Below are 21,571 nucleotides of genomic sequence, written 5' to 3'. Positions count from 1 at the left end.
TAGACAAATACTCATCGACGAAAAACATGGTCATTCAATCGTTTATCCAGCGCTTCAAAGAATTAGATAGAATCCTGCAAGCTCATAAGCGTAACAGATGTCTTGTCACTCGTAAATTCGTAAGTTAATCACTTACCTGAGGCAGTGCGAGGCGGTTAGCACGTGCCGGTTGTCGATAAGTGCTCCAGCGCAGAAGTGGTGGTCGATGGGGAGATCATGGTGCAACTGGAAACCGACGAGCCATGGCCAGCTCCCAGGGGCCGCCTCAGATCCGCCCAGGATTCTGTCTTCGGCTATATGCGCAGGGTCGATGACCGGACGTCCACACAGTCGCACGGGTGGCGTGGGCGTTGGCACCGCAATAGCGATGGTAAACACGGAGGCAACGAGAAAGGAAATTCGCCACATAGCGACGTCGGCGTGGTTCTGCCTACACATGTCCGCAGAAAACCTCTACAGAGCCCTTCAGCTGCCTTGTGAACAATAGCCTTTACGATGCGTGCCTACGGAGTGCGAAGCGCGGGAAGAGTCAAAGGGATGGTGTTCTTAGAGCAGCGTTCACCTCGCTCTAGTTACAATGAACCTGCGCCGTATGGAATGTCGTTACATACCCTCAACCACAGAATCAGGCCCCTCTGCCCGAGGCTCCTGAAGCTGATGAAAAGCGTTATCAGTATGCTGCAATTGATCACCTCGGACATTCACGCCTTGCTAGTGCTCACTCAGCATGCGTGGATAAAAATCAATGGCTAACGATGTCCCGGTGTTTGACGCTTCATTTATCTCCTCCTGCACTCTGCTCAAAATTCAGCCCTCATGCAGGTGTTGGGTGCATTATTTTCCTTCGACCAGGGACCCACGTGATGATAAGGCCTCGTATCTACTTCACACAGAACCGATATGACTGAAGTCTGGGTTTTCCGCGGCTGTCGGGAACAATGCGCCTTTTTCCACCAGGGCATATGTCGCACTATTTTCATCTTCTCTGCAAATCGTAGGTACTCCTCCTAGCTCTCTTACTTACACAGGGGCGCCGGCTTGTCTAGCATTCTGAAAATTTTAAAACATTTTCACTTAGCTTTTTGTTCTCTGTTTTCAGTCAATATCACTTGTAATTCATTACTGACGCGTAGCCTTATGATTTTCATCGTGTGTATTTTACGCCTTCTTCTTATCGCCGTTCAGACATCCCGACAAGGGACCAGCAGCGGCACCCTGAATGCCGGTCTAAATGGCTCGGTTATCCTCTTATCTATAATGGGGCCACTCCCATCATATCAAGCTTAAATAGCCCAGATAAGGTGCCCAGGGCTTCCATTGTCGTAATGTCGCTCGTGCATCGTGGCCGAGGCTTTCATGAACAATGGGCAAGTTTCCATTGCAGTAGATTTGCAGGATTTCTGCTGGTGCTTGAGTGTGGGGAATGCATTGACGCACATGCGGCACACACCCAAACACAAAAACATATGAATAACCAAGCATTTCCGCTCTCAGAGATTTGCAGAAAGCTTAAAAAGACAAGTATAAAGTGACTTGGTTTCATGCGGTTTCTTCCTTCAATACATTTCGCGTCGTTTGCTCCTAAAGAGACACTGAGGACCGTTGCGAGCTGAAGTCCGTAATATTTTTTTCTTGTGGTAAAAGTCGATTCTAATGAAATTTTGGTATGCTTTTTTTTATCCGACAGCAAAAAAGGCAGTTAGGTTCCAGAAACTTAAACATGAAGTTTTTCGCCAGCTCCACTTTAAATTGATGACGTTTATGTAGAAACGTACTGTGTGATCACAGTTTTTATGCGACTTGCTTAGTACACTCTAACCAGAACAGAGTAAAATGAAGTAGAGTATCTTCTCGCGCACTTCCGCTTAAAAATGGAATGTGCTAGATGACAGATTCATCCTTTTTACTCCCATATAAGCGTATATGTGTTTAGTGAGCAGAGCAGCCTCTAGGATGCGCGTACAAGAAACTGTCTCGACGTACCGCAAAATAGGCCGGTAATTGTGAAAAATGTGTTTAATTTTTTATTTTTCTCGCCTAAAAAACACTTTTTTAGTCAAACTAACACCTCTGTCGGTATAACGCGGCGGTTTGTGAATACAGACCAACTTTCAATTACCCTCAGTGTCCATTTAAGTATGACCGTGGGTTTCAAATCACGGAAATGCAAAGAAATCCGGCTTTAAAAAAGTGAAAGTATCTTCTCATATCACAAGTCTTGCTATGCTGTCGCAAAACTTCTTTGCTGAAATATTCCGCGTAGTACACCGAAAAGTGCTGTTATTAACCGTGGTGATCACTCAGTACATCCCAAAGGGTTGAGAATATGGGGCCCGAACTGGGTTACAAATCCTGAAGCAAAGATACAAAAAGCAAAACTTTCGAGGTGTCTCTATGCGACTGCTGCCGTTCAGCTATGGTCTCCTCCCCGGTTGTCCCCAGCTACTGGAAGAGTCTGCGCTAGAGGCCATGGACCGCGACCTCTAATCTAGAGCTCTGTTAGCTACACTTGCTTTATTCTTATCGCAGTCTCATAAAATGGAAAAGGCGCCAGATTTTGGTTTTAACTTCTGCGATTATGAAATGACGCAAATTTAAACAGAAGGGCCAAACGGAGCATTGTTACGGCAGCCGCAAGTGAAAGCAGCCAACTACAAAGAACCGTAATACTTGTCTGCGGTCATTAACGCGGAGGGCGTCACAGACCCGCAGCAGCGTATCCGAGCACTTAAGGCTTGATTGGTGGGTGGCATGGAAGCGTAGTCAAGTTCTTTGGTGTTGCGGGCGCTGTTTTTAGCGCTCAGCAGCCGACTACAAGTAGCTTAAATGAACGCCATTTCCAAAGAGACGTAGGAGCGAAACACTGCATTCAAAAGGACACAAAGGACTCCAACCCTGGTGCTTTCTGCCGAAGTAAATGTGGTGGGCAAATTTGCAAGACTTTTTTGCAATATCTAAACGATATTGCGAGTCCATCTTTTTCATTTGGTGCAAGTGGTCTCTCCGCAACTGTTTCGTTTATTTTAACTGTTGTAAAGAGCAAAACGGGCAGCGGTGGCAGCCGCACCGCCAGCCCACGGTGCGTGATCGTTGTGTTGATGAGCGGAGCTCGGGCAGCCACTTTCGCTGGCTGCACTTTACCCTCTCACACGGGCATTTGAAAGGCCCTCGAACCGATAGCCTATCGACTCAAAGGCGATCGAGCGTTGCTATACGCGCAGTTTCAATGGCCATCGAGTCAGTAGTCTGTCGAGTCAACGGAGCAGCGCGGAACTCCATCGAGATTTCGAGGGCCTTCCAGCGCAGCCCAATGTTGCTAGCTCGGCTTCGAGCGGCGCCAAGCGCACTTTCGTACAAGATACATTCATGGTACAAAAGCATGAACAAATATTATTCGCCTAAAGTTTTATGCAAGTAGTCTACAATAATTTTAAAATTGTATCAGTCTGGTATTCAGCGCATTAATTTTGCGTTGGTTGCGTACTTACCTTTGACAATATGGCGGCGCCCTGCCCGCCCACTTCACGGCGATAACAGCTTCGTCGCTAATCTCTCAAAGCAATATCGTGTTCCAAACTGTTGCATTCGCCTTCGACTTGCCCATTTTACCCTCGCATGAAGTTTCAAGAGACAAATAGCTTTTGTTTTTCAGACATCAAGGCGATTTTCTGGTGTTAAGTCTGACGAAGCAGCGCTCCGACGTAGTTGGACTGGCTTGGTTTTGGCTCGTCTTGTATTAGAGTGGCTTCAGCAGTGTCTGCATCTGTCCGTCGTGTACGGGCAATTAAAAGGGTTTTAAACGGCATGCCTGTATTTCAGCATTTCGTGTAAATTTATCAAATATTATTGTTATTTTTTCAAAATACAAAGTAGCGATTGTGGCGCCACACAAGCTTTGCGTAAGACACGAGAACCATTTCAATGGCCATTGAGATTTGCCGTGTAGCAGCGACACAACTCCTTCGAGTTCGTTTGTGAATGAGAATTTTGATGTCCCTTGACTCGATGGCCATTGAAACTGGCCGTGTGACAGGGGTATTAGTCTGTTTTCCCGGAAAATCCTGCTACAATTTGATGGAGATGCTGGTGCGGCCATTCGCCTACGTTCTGGAGCTACGCAGCAGAACCATCCCGTCAACTATGCACACCGACGCAGCGGTCCTCAGTGTCTCTTTAGGCGCAAGCGACGCAAAATGTTTTGAAGGAAGAAACCACTTCAAACCAAGTCACTTTTTGCTGGTCCTTTGAGCTTTCTGCCAATCCGTGAGAACGAAAATGCTTGGTTATTCGTGCTTTTTGTGTTCTGGTGGGTGCCGCATGTGCGTCAATGCATTCCCCACACTCAAGCACCAGCAGAAATCCTGCAAATCTACAGCAACGGGAACTTGCCAATTGTTCAAAATAGATACTCTGTTTCCAGTTATAAGGAGTTCGTGGCAAAGGCTAGCCAGATGCCAACGACCCTTTAATGAAAAAAGTCGCGCTTTGTGCAGTAATTATTCTTGATGACAAGCGGCGGACTTTTCTACAGCATATATATCTGAGGTAACTTGCCTTACTCGCAAATGGCAGTGCACTTTTAGTGCCCCACCCGAACTCAGGTTCCAAGAAGGCGTAGCATGGTACGGGTGGTTTCAATTCTCGAAGCTGTTTATGGACTTTCAGAGATGCCGTAGCTAGAGATCCAAATTAATTTTCAGCCGCCTGGTCTTCTTTAACGTACACTAACATAGCACAGTACAAGCGCGTTTCCACTTCGCCTTCATTGGCATGAGGTCGCTGCGCTGGGATTCGATCCGCGACCTTGGACTGGGCCGCTCAAAAGCAATAATAGGAAAAATTAGGAACCTCTTTGGATGACATAATTCGGGTGACATTCGGGTGACCGGAGCAATGAACGGCTAAAATAGCGTTTTTGTTTTTCGAATGGTTAAAATAGAAAAGGAACTCAGCTTTTCACTGATTCAGGTATACACCTGTCGAAATAGAGGCAGATACTGTCGAAAACGTAAATTTTCATGCTGCAGTGTATAGCGTTGGTGAGCGTACAAAACACCACTGTCACTACCTTTTTTCTCGCAGCATTAACAGATCTATTCTTTAAAAGTTGTTGCCCGTGAATGCATATTATATATGTTTACGCATGCCATACTTTAGAATGCAAAATTGCAAAAAAAGGCTAATAATCTTCTGTATAAAGCCGTTGCTGTGCCTCTTGAGGAGTTGTGGGCATCGTGTATTTTGTATACTTCCATAATTTCCTTTCCTACGGCGTTGCTGCCCTTGCCGCGAATTTTTCTCTCATTTAATCGCGGCCGACACTCGCATTTTCTGTAACTTCTTTCAAATTCAGTTTTTTTTAATCATATCTTAACGAACTTCATGCGCGAATGTTTATGCAGCGTTGTGTCTGCCTTATTTAGGCCTTTACACATATTGGTGGAATTACGTACACTACACATTTCACGTACTTCGCATAACACGCCCCGCTCTCGTGAGAGCATATTTAGAGCAAGTGCCGCCTTTTCCTCTATTTGGAGGTGAAAACCTCTCATGAGGCAGTTGTTAGTGGCACTTCTGCTGTCTTCCTAATTGTGTGTCGTGGTTTCTTCACGAATTTTCATGGCATTGCATTTTTTTCTAAGACAACGTGATAAGCAGGCTCTCCGTGGTCAATGCGTCTATAAACCCTCACGTACATATACTATGTGCACGTCGCCAATTAATTCAGCGCATGAGAAGGGCTCTCAGTGAAGTTTACTGACTCCCGTTACTGCAACGGGACGCTCGCAGGTTACCGAAAGTAACAAGTTCGAGGCCAACAGGGCTCCAATTCTTCTTCTTAAAACATTTCATTGCAGTTTACCGAATTCCTCAAAAGTTCTTACTCTAATGCAGCAACACCACAGCCAACTCACAAAGAAAGGGGCCCAATTAATATCAGGTGCACTGACGCTCCAAATAAAAGTATTTTGGGATCACTTGAACATTAGGTATGTGATTAAAGGTGCACTAAAAAGGAATCTGAACTTGTCTATTTAACAAGGAACTCTATCTACACGTTCCGGGCATTCTGGAAAACATCTAATAATTGTCCTGTGCGGCTGATTGCCCTAAATAAATCGAATCAAACGTTCCGGCTCCCGACTTTTTTTGAACCCAACGCGGTAGGTAGGCGGAGTCAACCAACGCCTGGAGTGCCTTTCAGCCATTCCAGTGGCGGCTTCGCTTTCGCTTTTTTGTTTTTTAGGTTTCTCTGAACAAACAGTCTCAGTCACAGACAATTTAGCAGCAAATTAGGCCCACGTAAATAAAAATACACGTGGACTCTATGATTTACATATCACTCCGCGGATAGCAGAGCGGCAAGCCACCACGGGACTGGCTGACGCGTTTGTTGACTCCTACCTACCGCGGGCGAGAGCCCGGACATTTAATCTGATTTAATTATGGCTATCGGCCGCACAGGACCATAATTCTAAGTTTTTGAGAATGTCCGGAACGTGTAAATAGAGTTCCCGCGGTAAAAAGACGAGTTCAGATTCTTCTTTTGTGCAAGAGTATCAGAAACCATATGCCCTAAAGGCGTGGTAAGGAAGATATACATTCCCAAGGCGCACCCACGTAGTGCCCTACTTCCTCATATATCTACCAGCAACTGGTACTGTGTAGGCATCGCTGCGGGCCAAAAGCTTTTCTTTAAAAGCGAGCTTGCTCTACTATGCACAAACAAAACTAGGCTGAACACAACGCTTACGCTAACAGGAAAGAAACAAGTCAAAAATATACCCCGCCTGCAGAAAAGTACAAACCTGAATACAGTAAGCAAGCAGCAAATTATTTTTTACCCATTCATACTCAAATTTCAGCTCACAGAAAAGTAAATAGGTCTTTTCAATCCTTGTGTAATCGGCACTGTGACCTTGATGTGAACCAACCATAGTACATCTGTTGAGAAAGTTCGAATTCAGCTTATTTATCATTTCCAGGAAAACATTGAGCACTGCTCGTGGCTTTGCCCTAGAGCACGAAAGAACCATGCGGGTTCGTGTCATGTCGCAAGGTCGCACACAACAGCTGGTGATTTCAGTAGGCATATAAAAGAAACTTACCTTTAGCTTGCGTCATCTCGTAAAAAATAATCACATGCAGGAAGGCGCACGTTCCCGCTTAACTTGTTTTAAAGTGCTTGCGCTATCCCTGCCATTAACAAGGCACCGAAAGATCTCCAATCCACATTGACTTTATGTCATCTGTGCAAAAAATACTAATTTGTCTTTCGCTGTGGGATTCTGGCATGCGAACAGTCGTTCCAAAGTGATAAAGTACATCATCGAATAAAGGCATTTTAGTATCACTTGTGAGGACAGAGCCACATGGAGCAATGCTATACGGTGAGCGTTGGCTGATTTCGCTTGTAGCCACTCTTGCGCGTGGGATGCTGCTATCTGCTCGTTCTTCCTCGTGTACGGACAGTGTGGGCTCGTCCGCAGCTCCAGTCCTCCAGTCCGTAGCCGGCTGGTCACGCTTCCTTCCTGTTGAAGTTCGGCGCCATATCACAAAAGCTTTCGGCGCGTCCTTCGGCATCGGCGCGCATGTACTCGTCCACCCAGTCGACGAAGTGCGAGACCTTCATGTAACGCATTGCCCTGACGAACCTCAATAATTTGCAGAACTTTCCGCCCTTGTGCACGATCCCTTCGAGGAACCAGGAGCCACTGTCGTCCTTGCGCACCAGAGGGCCGCCGCTATCGGCCTGCAAACAGCCAACAATTCATGGTTGATGAATGGAGTTCAGCCCATGTTTGGCTTGGCCAGTGGAGAGATATTTCTCAGCGGAGTAGTGCTTAATTTCGGGTTCATCATCCTTCTCAGCAACTGCCACTCCATTTGCAGCATGCGTTCATTTCATGCACTTGGCGCTATTTTATTATCCACTAACTGAGCTGTAAGAAGAAATTGCAATCAAAACCTTCGTCTAAACGGCATCACTCTTGACAGCGCCGCCATGTAGGTTTCTTTTATTACGCAGGATTGTTTGCTGCCGTCGGCGAACAGCGTGAACCATTGCGGCGACGAAGCGCTCAAGCATGGCCCTCTCGCCAATGTGCGGTAAGTGCTGTCAGTAGTGGAGTGTAGTAGATTTAATACGACACAATTAATTCAAATCACTAACAAGCATTCACCACGAAAACAGATAGAGACGCGCATACCACAATGGCAAAATGGACGGTGCGGAGTAACATTGATAATACGAAATTTTCTGCTGACGGTTCAAAGACAGCATTAAGCGCATGGATAAAAAATTGGAGAAGATACTTAAGCTCCGCCTTAAGGGCATCACACAATAGCTCATGGGTTAATGCCCATATATGCAGAAGCCGGCATTCTCTACTTAACATTCCTAGATCCCTGGGAGTCCTCACACAACTGCTGGCGCAGTGGTCCAGCGGTTAAGCGATGCACCACTGCCCTGTGATGGCAGGTGCTACCACCGTTGGGGGCTTGTGCGACGCAGGTTGCTGTTCCCGAGCAACATCTAGTAACGAATCATTCATTTAACTGCCAACTGCCACGGTGGTCATTCTGCTCACATTCCTGGAGGCAGGCTTTGATGGCGCCACAAGGTCACGTGACCTAGGTGGCCCACCTAGGTTGATTCTCTGGGGATTTTTCGCTCACAACGCGGACGCCGACGACGACGGTGCCGGATTTCCTACAGAACCGAAGCCTTAACAATACAGCGTCCATATTCTGGTTCTACGGCACTGCTATGCCTTTTAATTTTGCTCCCTTGAGTCCAGGATTAATGTGTTTGTAGTCATTTCTGGGGTTATCGACGCCTTGAGGCAGCTTTCGAGTTTTAGGGGAAAACTACATTACGCCTTTCCGAGTGCATTACACTACTGTAAGCCAAGAAAAATGCTTAAAAAACAACAGATTGCATACTGTGGCGGCCGGAGATGCTTAAATAGGCACAGTACAATCGAGGCCGAATATATCAGCACGTAAGGAACTTTGCCCTGCCGGTGTCTTCGCAAACTGAATAGCCTCAGCAGTTGAATTTAAGCCCAGCTGCCCGTTGACAACTGCCTTCAAAACGCTCCCTAAAAAAGACTCACGTGTTAAAGACCGCTTATACATGGAAATTGCTCACGGAGAATATCCTTACAAAAGTGGAGGAAGTGGAAGAACTGCTTTAAAATTTTCATTTAAAGCAGCGCTGTTGTGCCAGATAGGTTAGGTGCCATTTTCTACAGGTAAATGCAAAATTAAAGGCAACATATAATTTGCTGTCAACGAATGAATATAACTATGCGTGAGAAATATAATTTATTTTTCCTAAATCATTGCAATTTGGACGAGTAATGCCCATACGCAGAATTTCGGCATGTAGGTTTTTATTTCTGGAAATTCAGAGGACATTTTTGATATTTATTCCAGTAATGAGTTGTGGTGTCTTCTCGGCAAATCTATCCCCTGTGGCTAAATTGGCGTTTTTTTTCGATAATATAATGTGGTATTCTTGTGCGGTCAAAATTCACATCGAGTTTATCTGCACTTTTTTTTTCAGCCTGAACAAAGGATTTTCATATCATTAGCGCAGAAATGGTCGTTAATTAATCGCAAAGCGCATATATCTGTGCTTGCAGAAATGCTGTTGTCAATAAACAAAGTAATGGTTGCTAATTTACGGAGCCGCTCGACGAAAAATCGCAGTGAAATTATTTCCAAAATGTGGGTTGCCATGTTGTCGCTTGATTGTGCCACTAGGTCTAGCCAGAAGGAGGTACGTCCTTTGTCAAAACTAACCGAGCAACGGGGTGTTGCTTCATAGCCATGTCGCGCCGCACTTAGGGCAGCTCTTAAGCTGTAAATCTGGGTGGGGTAAGAGGACCGTTTGTCCTCACATGTCCACACATTCCGGTTTGTAGGGACACCGTACTACCTTCATTACAGGGCTAAGAAGCGAAACACCACTGCCCGGTTACTTTAGACAGAGGGGGTACATCGTATGGACGACACCAGCACAACTATTTCTTAGCCCTCGCGGTAAAAAGAACATCAGACTTTTTCCTGGCGCTTATAGGTAGTTTCGAGTGTCTCCACGCGAAGTCGAGAAACTTTCTTCGCCAAGTAATTGCTGTAAGCGGGTGATGACAACGAATATAGCTCTAAGTTAGCAGACGACTTTTGGCGCCGAATTGGAGCAGCACCGTCAGCAGAGGCGTATAAGCCGGCGGACAAAACCCTTCTAACGCACAACTGCTCTGCCTAATCTAACCGTACGCCGTCCAACCCGTCCTCCAGCTACCGCTCTTTCTTAGTTCTTGCTGCGTATAATCTTTTCCCAGATGCCAACAAAGAAGTAAAAGCGAACATCGCAGACTGGATCCTCGAGGTCGCCCCTTCATGGAGGCCACCTGGGGAGAAAGTGACCTAACGGCGACAAAAAAAGACCTAATAAAGTCTATTCCTCCTCCTCCTTCTTGTAAGTTCTTGTTCCTTTACAGAATGTAACTTCTACTCAACAGCGACCTAGCTGCGGCGTGCATGTGGATACTGACTAGTTTCGGTTAAAACCGAATTAATAAAACTTAATTCTGAACACGTTTATTTATTTATTTAAATTTTTATTTATTTATTCCAATACCCTAAAGGCCCTCCGGGGAGGGTATTACATAGGGAGGACACACGAAGCACTTTGACAACACTTTACTCGAAACAGAAAAGAGAGGAAAAAATATAGGCATCAGATTGAAGTACAGTAATAAACAATAACAACAACACTATAGCGCAAATAGAAAGCGTAAAAATTCAAACAGCTTTATCGTTTCATTTTCGTATTCGGCTGAAAAGGAAAAAGCCCAACCCTACACACAACGTATTTTCTACTAGAAGGGTAAACTAAAGAAAACATTATTCGATTATTGTTCTCAGTAAAGTTGATTTCCTGGTTCCGTTTCAGTTTATTCACGTTTGTCCGGCGCTGAAGAACTTATTCATGGCTGACGAAACTCAGTTCGAAAATTCTGCCGGCACGCTATTTAAATTCGTGACGTCCACGCCGAGAACCATTGGTTGCCACTGTTTTGAAGTGAATGGAGATGTAGCGTGGCCTCCGGGATTCGCTGTTAAAGTTGGGCCTTGACTCTCGCTTTTTACTTGAGAAAGTCAACGGTTTAGGCGGCAACTGTGTTCTATTTTTATTTGTTTTTTGTTTCTTTTATGACCTATAGGAGCTGTTTTCGATGACAATAGTCTCGATGTGCTCTGACTGCTGCTGTCTATCAATACAAACCAATTTGACTTCGTTTTCAGTGTCCTTTTAATGCGGAGTTAACAACATGCCGCATTCACTGTTTCGAAGCACAAGCCGCATAAACTTCAAGATTGAAGAATTTGCAAATCACTGCCAAAGCTAGAAATCAACCGGCTGCGCACGCAGAAAAGGAAGGGAGAGAAAAACGCAAAAGGGTCGTACTCCGGAAAGCATTGCCTTTTGGCCGCCTGCAATTTTCCGAAAAGAATAGCACTCAATACCGCACGTTCACAGACTTCACGAGCATCGTTGCCAAGCAAGTCACTCAAAGTAGTCTGAGGTAAGGCCGACACCGCGATAACGACCGAGCCTCACGGCAACCAAATCGCACGTTACGGTCGGTATTTACTCTGACTTCTGTACCTTAAGCCTGCCTGAACCGAACTTGAGGCTATGTTTATCAGCAGCCTCGTCGATACAGAAACTCCGACCGACGCCCAGCGGGCTCAACCGCACGGCGAGTCACGCTTCTAGAAAGTCGGTGACTGTTCTGGGCTGCATTAAAGCCAGCCGTCACTCTCCACGCAATGTCCGCTAATAATGCGTAAGATAGCGGCGAAAGCAGAAGGATAATCTTGTTAGGCGCTCCAACCGCCACGCTTTCCGCGCAGCCTTGAAGAATTACTGTTATTAATTAACCTAAGACATGGGTGACACTGCGGAAGTTGAGAGGAATCAAAGCATTTTCGACTGCAGCGCCAACCCTCGCGCCGCCTTGGAAACCAAAGCGTATCGCGCTATGCGCGCTAGCGCGTGATGTACGAAGACTAGTTTCTCTTGGCACCGCGTCATTTTCGGGGGGTGATACGCTGCACCAATCGCATTACTCCTATTTTGCGACTTGGAACATAGATTGCCCGGCTGACACAACATTTAAAATTTATTTTCCGATCCCCGAAGTCAGAAGGCCTATGTATAGGCTGCCGTGTTCACTAACACGTGCCTAAACGCGGTAATCGTGCATTTTGTAGAACAGCAATGTTTCCATTGATACGCCTCATATCTGCACAGTATAATATAGGCAGGCTGCATTTGAACTGGTAGAAGATAGGCCGTCGACTGTAACTTGCCGACGCCTTCAAGGAGGTTTTGGTTAGCTTGCAATGTCCGCGCGTCTTGTGACACACTTTCAAGCTCGGTTCTTCATCCACGCTGCTTGTGAATTCCGCATTTCATAATCGGGCACCAACCGTTGCCTCACAGAGGAAGCACACAGCTGCGAAGAATCTGAAACGTGGCGTAACATATACGTCACCTGGCATGGTGTGCCGTCTTCATAAGACCCGCACATATGGTAGTCGGCCACAGGGTGGAACTCCTTCGCACAGCGCTCGTTGGAAATACTCCTCGTCATCAGCTGCTGAAGGCGCTCAGGTCGCGACGCGGGATCCAACTCTGCACCCGTACCAGCATAACGCAAGCATCACAGCGAGGTTGATATTAATATCTGCTTGGCAAAAATTATGCTGGACAACAGGACCAGATATTGAAAGAGATACACACGGCGCTGAACTTACAACGGGTTTATTAAAAGATAGGAAGTCAATTTATACATACTGACCTGGACGAGCATGCGCCCATGTTTGCGCCCAATCTTAGCATCAATGTATGACAGTGCGCATGTGAGTCCATGTCTGTATGTATAAATTGACTTCCTATCTTCTAATAAACCAGTTGTAAGTTCAGCGCCGTGTTTGCCTCTTTCAATCTCTGTTCTGTCGTCTCGCACTGTTGAAAATAATTCTTGTCATGGAGCACCAGCACCAACTCACCCATTCTGCCTTCCAATATCTGCTGTCGTTTAGAATTGCACATATAAGGCGATGAAATCGTTGCGTGTTTTAGTACCTCACACCTACAGCAGTTTTTAATAAATCAATCATGAGCGCTCTAACCGCAGTTCGCTGTATTCAAAACCCAGCTCGTTTATGCATCCTCGCATGTTTTCATCCGACTGTGCAAACATGCTGCTCACGTAGATGCGATAGAATCGACAACTAAATTGAATACAATGAAAAATATTGAAGAAATAAAAAAATCTCCCACAGGGAATCTATCGCATCTTAGAGCTAAAATAAATTGTTCGCAAGTGAGGGTGCAAATTTCCACCTCAACGTGCATTGAAGCGCTTTTTAAACAATGGTGCGCTATGATTTCAGTTTTCAGGGGCAATGCTTCATATACCTCGCTGAGGAGAGCGAAGTTGTGGGCCTATTGGTGAGATATAACTACTAAGACCGCAGCAGACAGAGGACAGGCGACAACACGCGATAACACGCCCTGTGTTGTCGACTGCCTCTGTCCTGTGTCTGCTGCGGTTTTAGTAGTTATGTTTCACACGCCTCCTCCAGTAAAAATTTTTCCGTTGTGCATTGTTTAAGCAAATTTTGGGCGAAAAGAAATTTGCTCTTCGCCTTGTTCGAGCCTTGTCATCGTTTTTTTTTTCACTTTCATATTTGCCTAGATGGAGAGTTATAGCTCGTGCCGACTCTGTGCGTACGCGCTTCGTCTTCCCGTTAATTTAACAACATACGCCCAGTGTCCAACATGACAAAGATGGCACGTGGATGCGCTTCTTAACAACACAAAGCGAACAAGAGAGGCGGGAACCTCAGGGTGCTTGGCTAACGTTTCTGCAAGAGGACGTGACTTCTTCTGCGCAAAGTGTTCACCTTTAGCGAAGTTTAAATAGGGCCTTCACTCCGAGAAGGGAATCCCTTTGAAAGGGAGGAGGTACGGATGTGTGAAGGGCGTTCGGATGGGAAGCGTTCAGGGCACTGTTCTTTTCTTCAGAAACTGTTAAAGTCTGCTGTATAAAAGCTGGCGCCCTCTAGCGTAGGTCTCATTAGCTCTAAACTTTTCCGGCGCAAGCGTCGCAATATGTATGTTCAGTTTTGTACGTTGTGCGCGTTCAGAAAGAACCGTCAGTCTTCGCTGGAACCAGTAAGCAGATTCGAGTGGAAAGACTATTGTGATTCCGCAAGAAAAGCAAACAATATTTGAGCATTGGCACGAGAAAAGCATCGCGCATTGTAAGAAATGCGACATTAGAATAGATGTCTAATATTTTGAGTTTTATTACATTCAATAAGTAGCGCATCTGCCTTTTCTCTTCCTTTTTAAGACGGCTCAAAGTCGGTATTGAGGGAAATGCGCACATCAAGAAAATGTTTACCGGAATTCTGAAGAGAATAAACTATTTTATATGAAAATGTTGCAATTTTTAGTTTCCAGTATTTCTGGCATACACCAGTTAAATTCTTTTTCGCGCTAGTTTCTGCGTGATGTTTTTGTGCCGCATCAAGTTATCTGAAGAATAGCCACTCAAAACTGACGCATGTAGACGTGTTACACACTGTCGGCGGGAGTTTTAGAAACCTCGAAGGAAAGTGCAAGCGAACTTCTGAGCATGATTCGGACTTCTCTGCTGCGTGTGCGAGAGCAATATTTACACGTTATGTTTATGATGGCATAATGCAATAACTGAGCGAGTTCCTTTATGATACTCGAAAGGCATTGCAGGGTGCTTTTCGCCGTCGGTGCCCCGCATGCAAACTTCAGGGAAAGTGCCCCAGTTTTTGCGCATGCTGCAAAAAGATACGCCAAACAGCATATATAGCATAGGATTAGTCTAACATGGGATTCACAAGTAATACTAGTGCATACTCAGAAATTCTGGTCAAGCGAATTTTTTTAACGAAAAGTTGCTTATGAACGAAATTTTTTCGCAAATCAAACGATGTCACCAGGTCAATCAACTTATCTGTGGATTCGTCCTCGGGACGCTTGTAATTCTCTGCTATTTATTTTAAAAATCGCACCCCATTGGTTTTTCGTGGCAGTCTTAACAACACGGCGCAAACACGGGACAAACTTTCACAGCCAGATTTGGCTACACATCGGAACGTTAGACCATTCATCAATATTTTACTACATTCTACAGTGGCCCCACTTCTTTCAAACACTCACGCCGTTGGTTTTGTACGGCAGTCTTAACTACTCGGGACCAGCAGGATAATTTATAGTCGAAAAGCACATTTTCATCGGAAGGTTAGACAGTTCCCATCAATGTGTCAATAGCACTAACTTGCAATATTCCCTTGTTACCTCGCAGATCATCACTGCGGCTCTATACATCTAATTACAACAGCTTACTCACCATCCGTTTGTCCCCAGCCGGTGACGTAGAGCGTCGTATTGTCAGGCAGCTCGGAATAAGGTTCAGGCAGGCACACCGGTTGAATTCTGTCCGTGAAGTTGACGCTGCTGGAGAGCTTGACGATTGCAATGTCTTTCTGCAAGTTTACAAGGAGGCACAGTTGCACAGCCACTTCTAAATACTCCGGCCGATCATCGCTCATCCGAAACTTGGGCTGGTTACTCACTAGACTCAGGAAGATTTTATACATTTATCCCCCATTCGTGTTACTATCTTGGTTGTTTTTCTATTCTATTTGAATGTATAAACCTCCCTTGTACTCTCTAGACATATTTTCCTATAAATCAACCTTTTCATCTAGCTGTCTTTGCCTCCTTTACCTATGCCTCACAAAGTCATTTGATTTTTCGTTGTTACTCGGCTGCAGTCGTCTTTGTTGCAGAGACGGAAACATTTATGCTACCTCGATTTATCCTACCTCGAAACATTTATACTACTTCCATGAAATTGTAGAAAAACTTGAGAAACAAAGTAGCTAAACAAAATCATTGTACTTGACTATAACGTTCCACACTTGGTTCAATGAATCATTTATAAAGCGTTGCTATAATTCCTGTTTCGGGCTTACAACTTTGACCAACCCTGACGAGAATTTTCCAAAAATATGGTGCAGAATATCAAGACAAATCTTTCATAAACATTGCAAAATTCTCCATCCGAACGTCACACAGTAAAAAAATTGGCAGTGGCTTAGCTCACAATGCCAGGTTATACCTAGCGAGAGCTGCAGTTCCCCCCTGGTCTAATCACGTGGTCAGTTATACGACGAGCCTTTACATCTTTCTCTGAGTCATTTGTTGTTGACGGCGCTGTTATCGCCATTGCTTCATCTTGATTTTCTTGCGAAAGAACCCTGCGAGCTGCTATGCGCCGCTTGTTACGCGCCGCCTCATGGCGTCTCCGCTTGGCAAGACGTTGTTCTCTTTGGTCAGGCGTCTCCGCCGCTCGTTTGGCCTTCCGATGTTCCCTCTTTCTCTGCAGAGCGGCTAAGTTCCAGGCGACGACTTCTGGGTCCGAGGAATTGATCTTCTCCTGACGGTAGTGCTGCATAGCGGCGGCTGGAGTCTCCTTTTCGTCATCCATACTTAGCGATTGCGATGCACTGAGTCGCATCACCTCAGCTTTTATACACACAGCCGCACATACGCAGTTTATCCACACGACCCCACACGCGGCCGCGCCGGCGGCCGAGCTCTGACGCCATGCGCCGCGCACCTGCTGCCCTTCTCCGGTTGCAGCGCATGCGTATTCACGGGAGGCACCGGCGGGCGTAGTCAATCCCGCGCGCTCCTCGCGCGGCGGCGGCGGAGGGGAACTGTGACGTCATGCGCCGCGCACCTGCTGCTCCTTTCTGTTTTCACGCATGCGCACTAATGGCATCCCAAGCTCACAGCGAAATCCTCTCGGCGAATGCGTAGTGTAGCTCCCGCTACATTAAATTTAGGTATACCAATGCCTCCATACAGATTCCAATCAGTGCAAGTAAAATAAATTAGAGGACACACTAAAGCTCCGCGTTAAAGGTATGACACGATAGCGTTAATGGGTTAATGCTCGTATATGTTGAATTGCTTACTCTCTACTCTACATAACATCCCTAGGAGTACTCGCAGAGTGGTGCCGTGGTTAAGCGACGCGCCACTGCCGTGCTATTGCAGAGGCTGCCATCGGTGGAGCTTGTGAGACCGAAGTCGCTCTCCACGAGCAACCTCTCGCGACCAATCAATAACTTAACTGCTACTTGCCGCAGTGAGCAGTTTGCTCACAATCCGGGGGGTAGATTGTGATTACGCTCCAAGTTAACGTGTTCTAAGATCACGTGACATGGTCAAGTGACCGGCCCTTTTTACGACAACGGCGGGTTGCGCAAGGCCAAGCAGAACCGTGTGCCCCAGGTTGGTCATAGGGCGGCCACCCTGGGTTAATAGGAGGGCCACCTGGGCCACCGTGACTAAGCAAACTTTAAGAGCATTAGCTCTTACTCTTCACGTTTCGAGATTTCGTGTGGTCTGCTACGCCCTTGATCACAGCGCCACCTGTGGCAGCAAATACTCATCACGTTTCGAGATTTCGTAAGGTCTCCTACCGATGGATGGATGGATGGATGGATGGATGGATGGATGGATGGATGGATGGATGGATGGATGGATGGATGGATGGATGGATGGATGGACGGACGGACGGACGGACGGACGGACGGACGGACGGACGGACGGACGGATGGATGGATGGATGGATGGATGGATGGATGGATGGATGGATGGATGGATGGATGGATGGATGGATGGATGGATGGATGGATGGATGGATGGATGGATGGATGGATGGATGGATGGGTAAGGCGGAACCCTTTAAATCGGACGGTGCTCATGCCACCTAGCCATGACTTATGAAATTTTACTCTTGTTTTGATTTTAGCCACCAATCAGATAACCTTTGTTTGGTTACTTCTAGTCGCTTACAATCTACCTTTCCTTCACTGTCCTTAAACCCCAATGTATTGGATAACTCAGCCCCGCTGCTTTCCACTGTATTGTGAAGCCCTTTACAGAAAAGTATCCAGTGTTCAGCCCTTTCGTCCTCCTCTCCACACGCAACGCACGACGTGTCTATCTCGTGGGAGCTGACTCTATATATCTTAGTCCTCAAAACTCCCGTCCTGGACTCAAACAACAGAGCTTCCCCTAAAAGTATCATAGATATTTTCTATGGCAATTTCCGGCTTAAAGATTCTGTATGTTCCCAGTGCCGATTTCGTCAGCATCCCTGTTTTCCACAGGGCTCTCTCTATTTATTTAAACTTTTTCTTAACCGATAATTGCTGAATCGACCCCCTACTGCTGCATAGATATTTGCGTGTCAGTTTTCTAGTTCGCTTTCTCTATTTCGTGTCAACATTCCTGATGTACCGGTACCTGAAAACTTTCCTAGCCCAATGCTTTTTCCCCCATTGTTCTCAATCGCTCCTCAAAGGCTACCTTACTCCTAGCACCTCTGCTCTCGAACGACGCCCATCCCATATCACCCTGTGCCCCCTGATTTGGTGTATTGCCATGTGTTCCCAAAGCTAGCCTCCCTGCACCGCGTTGTTTGATTTCTAACCATGCTTGAACATCTGGTCTCATGCACAGGACTGCATTACCGAAGGTCAGGCTAGGAACCATCACCCATTTCCAGATCCCTTTTTTCACCTAATACGTATTGTAATTCCACAGTGCTCTATTTTTCATGAAAGCTGCCTTCCTACTAGCTTTATTCAATACATATTTCTCATGCTCTGTCAGATACTCAGCACCGTTATTTATCCACACCCCAAGCTTCTTGTACTCATCCACTACTTCTAGCATGAACTCCTGTATTCTACGCTCGCCGCCTTCATCAATTAAACATCATGACTGCAGATTTTTCCTTACTAAACTTGAAAGCTAATGTATCTCCCTTTGTACCACATATGTCTATCAACTGCAAATCTTCCTTGTTGGCAGCCATCAGCACTGTATCATCCGCGTATAGTAGTCCCGGTAATGAATGTCTTATCCATTCATCTTGCTTGAAAAAAGAAAGGTTGAAGCCTAGTCCGCTCCTCCCTAGCTTGGTCTCGAACCCTTGCAGGTAAAACATGAGCAACAAAGAAGACAGGGGAAATCCTTGCGTAAGCCCCCGCTGTATATCTACAGGCCCCGATACATATTTTCTCATTTTATAAGCACTCTGTTACTGTTGTATATGCCTTTTAAAAGATTAATCACTCCATCTTCCACATCCAATGTGCCCAGTAAGTCCTACAGATACTCTTGAATAACGTTGTCGTAGGCTCCCTTAATATCCAGAAATGCTAGATATAGGGACCTGTGTTCTTTTTCAGCAATCTCTATACACTGCGTCAATGAAAACAGATTGTCCTCCAACCTCCCATGTTTACGGAACCCATTTTGTAGCCCCCCTAGCACCCCCTCGTTCTCCACCCAAGCCTGCAATCTGTCCTTTATAATCTGCATCGCCACTCTGTAAACCACAGATGTCACTATTATGGGACGGTAGTTACTTACGTCAGCTTTGTCCTCCTTTCCCTTATATATCATGTTCATTCTACTTAATCGCCATTCATCGGGTACTTTGCCATCCACTATCATTTTATTCACTACCTGTATTGATGTTTGCTTGAATTTTGGTCCTAGCTTTCTTAACAGAATCCGAATACCATAACGTCCTGTTGGCGTACCACTAGGAACCTTCTTCTCTGCCCTTTCGCACTCTCTTTGATCAAGTGAAGCAATTCGAATAACCGGCCTATCCTCCTTCGATAAATTATGTGCAACAATTCTGAGATCACCCTGAGATGAAAGAGCCATATGTGGCTGCAACTAGAAAACAGCGCAATACACCATGAGACTTGTAGTGCCATCTACAATAGCATTGTAGAAGCAAATGCCACGTGCCAACGATGACGTCAGGGTCCATTATGGTCGACAGAGGTGGAACTAAGTGAGTATGACGTTAGAGGACGAAATGGCGGCATACTTTCGGTTTCTCCAATCCAAAAAGGCGGCCATTAAAATTGGTTGTGCCCTCTCATCCTTTCCCCTCTCCCTTGCAAAAAAATATTATAAAACTGGTAGGAAAATGGTCCCTTTACGGGACCGCTATACATGTACACATTTGTTCCGCTATATATACTCCAACAACGACAGGCACCCATCCGGGGACAGTTGTATACCTAATTTGGTAGGCAAATAAAACCCTATGGGTTGTGGTATAGAAATAGAACCACAGATAAGTAATAGGTAAAAATTGTATACATGCAATGATTAATTGAAGCGTTACCATATCGCACCGCAAGCCGAAATATAGACCCACCTTGACCCCCAACCAAAGCAAATTCCGTTTGGGACGTATCTTTAGGGAGTGCAACTCGACAATGGGTTGACGTGCATCGTAATTTCTCTAATAGATGGCGCCCCGCGGCGATCGTTCCGCTAGGCGGCGTGCGTGAACGCGTATCCGAGCATGGTGGCAATCCACCCCGTTTCAAATGGTATTTACTACATTCCGTTTCTCCAGCCGAGCAGCGTGTTCTTCCCTTTCTTCATCTAGTAAACCAAACAGCTAACCCTCGTTACTTCAACGTCTTCCAGACGGTGGCGGCCTTTTTTTCGCCCACAACTCACACGAGGACACCGGATTTTCGGCTTAGCGGGATTCTTATTGCTACCGCGTTAATACGATAGCATCGCTTTTCGATGCCCTATATCACACGTAAATCGCCGCAATTTGTGATGAAACTTGTTATAATTGATATGTTCTCGCGCTACATGTTCCAAATCGCTATCTGCGGCAACTTTCAACCATTATTTCTGCGTTTTAAATGCTACGCGCGATTAGCGAATGAAGCGAATTACGTCAAGAGATAGAAGGACTCGACTGCATCGGCAACGGCAGCTTTATGTAGCCACGTACGAAGGTGCGAAAGGGACCAGGACAAATGAACAGGACACTAAGGTGGCTGAAGAGCGGTCGAGTGCTACAGCGTGTCAAGTAGGGTAAGCGCAGAGTGGCGCTGAGCGCACCTCCCAGGTCAAGAAAGGAGCGTCTGAACCCCGTAGTGCGTAACGCAACAAAACTGATAAATGCAACAGAGCGAAAAGCGACTGATGAAGGAAGCACCTCCAGCCGCGAACCAGGCAAGTAAATCATGCGCAGTGCCTCGCTCGAAGATAAGGAAGACTAAGGCGCGTTCCAGGGGCCCGCATTCCCTGAATACATTTCATGCTCACACACTCCCTCCACAAACGGACCGACTTCTTATCTTAACATGCGTTGTAGGGCCAATGACCAGGGTCTGACCAATTTAAACAAAAACGATCTCAGTGCTCAGATGAGGCATGGAAGATAGCCTTTGCAAAATACTAGAGCCTTGCGTGTCCCAAAAAAGTACTAAGAATTCAAATCAAAGGTCTTTCGCTCTCCTTTTCGGAAAGCCAACATCCTCGCTCTCACGAGTTGTCGCCTAGTCGTTGAAGATGGTGTCA

The 21,571-nt window shown here is 46.0% G+C and overlaps 1 protein-coding gene across 1 annotated transcript in view; it reads right to left on the bottom strand.

Moving 5' to 3' along the window:
- The window catches only part of LOC144120074 (transmembrane protease serine 9-like), a 53,701-nt gene that overhangs the window by 13,236 nt on the left and 18,894 nt on the right, over positions 1 to 21,571 (bottom strand). Inside the window, exons 4-7 of the mRNA XM_077652540.1 lie at positions 15,483 to 15,618; positions 12,579 to 12,718; positions 7,527 to 7,756; positions 137 to 451 (exon numbers count right to left, since the gene is read on the bottom strand). Of these exons, the coding sequence (XP_077508666.1) occupies positions 137 to 451; positions 7,527 to 7,756; positions 12,579 to 12,718; positions 15,483 to 15,618 (821 nt within the window). The remainder of the gene's footprint in view (positions 1 to 136; positions 452 to 7,526; positions 7,757 to 12,578; positions 12,719 to 15,482; positions 15,619 to 21,571) is intronic.

This window comes from Amblyomma americanum, chromosome 2 (genome assembly GCF_052857255.1).
Source record: "Amblyomma americanum isolate KBUSLIRL-KWMA chromosome 2, ASM5285725v1, whole genome shotgun sequence".
NCBI classification, from domain to species: domain Eukaryota; kingdom Metazoa; phylum Arthropoda; class Arachnida; order Ixodida; family Ixodidae; genus Amblyomma; species Amblyomma americanum.
This window is presented reverse-complemented; position numbering and strand designations above follow the sequence as displayed.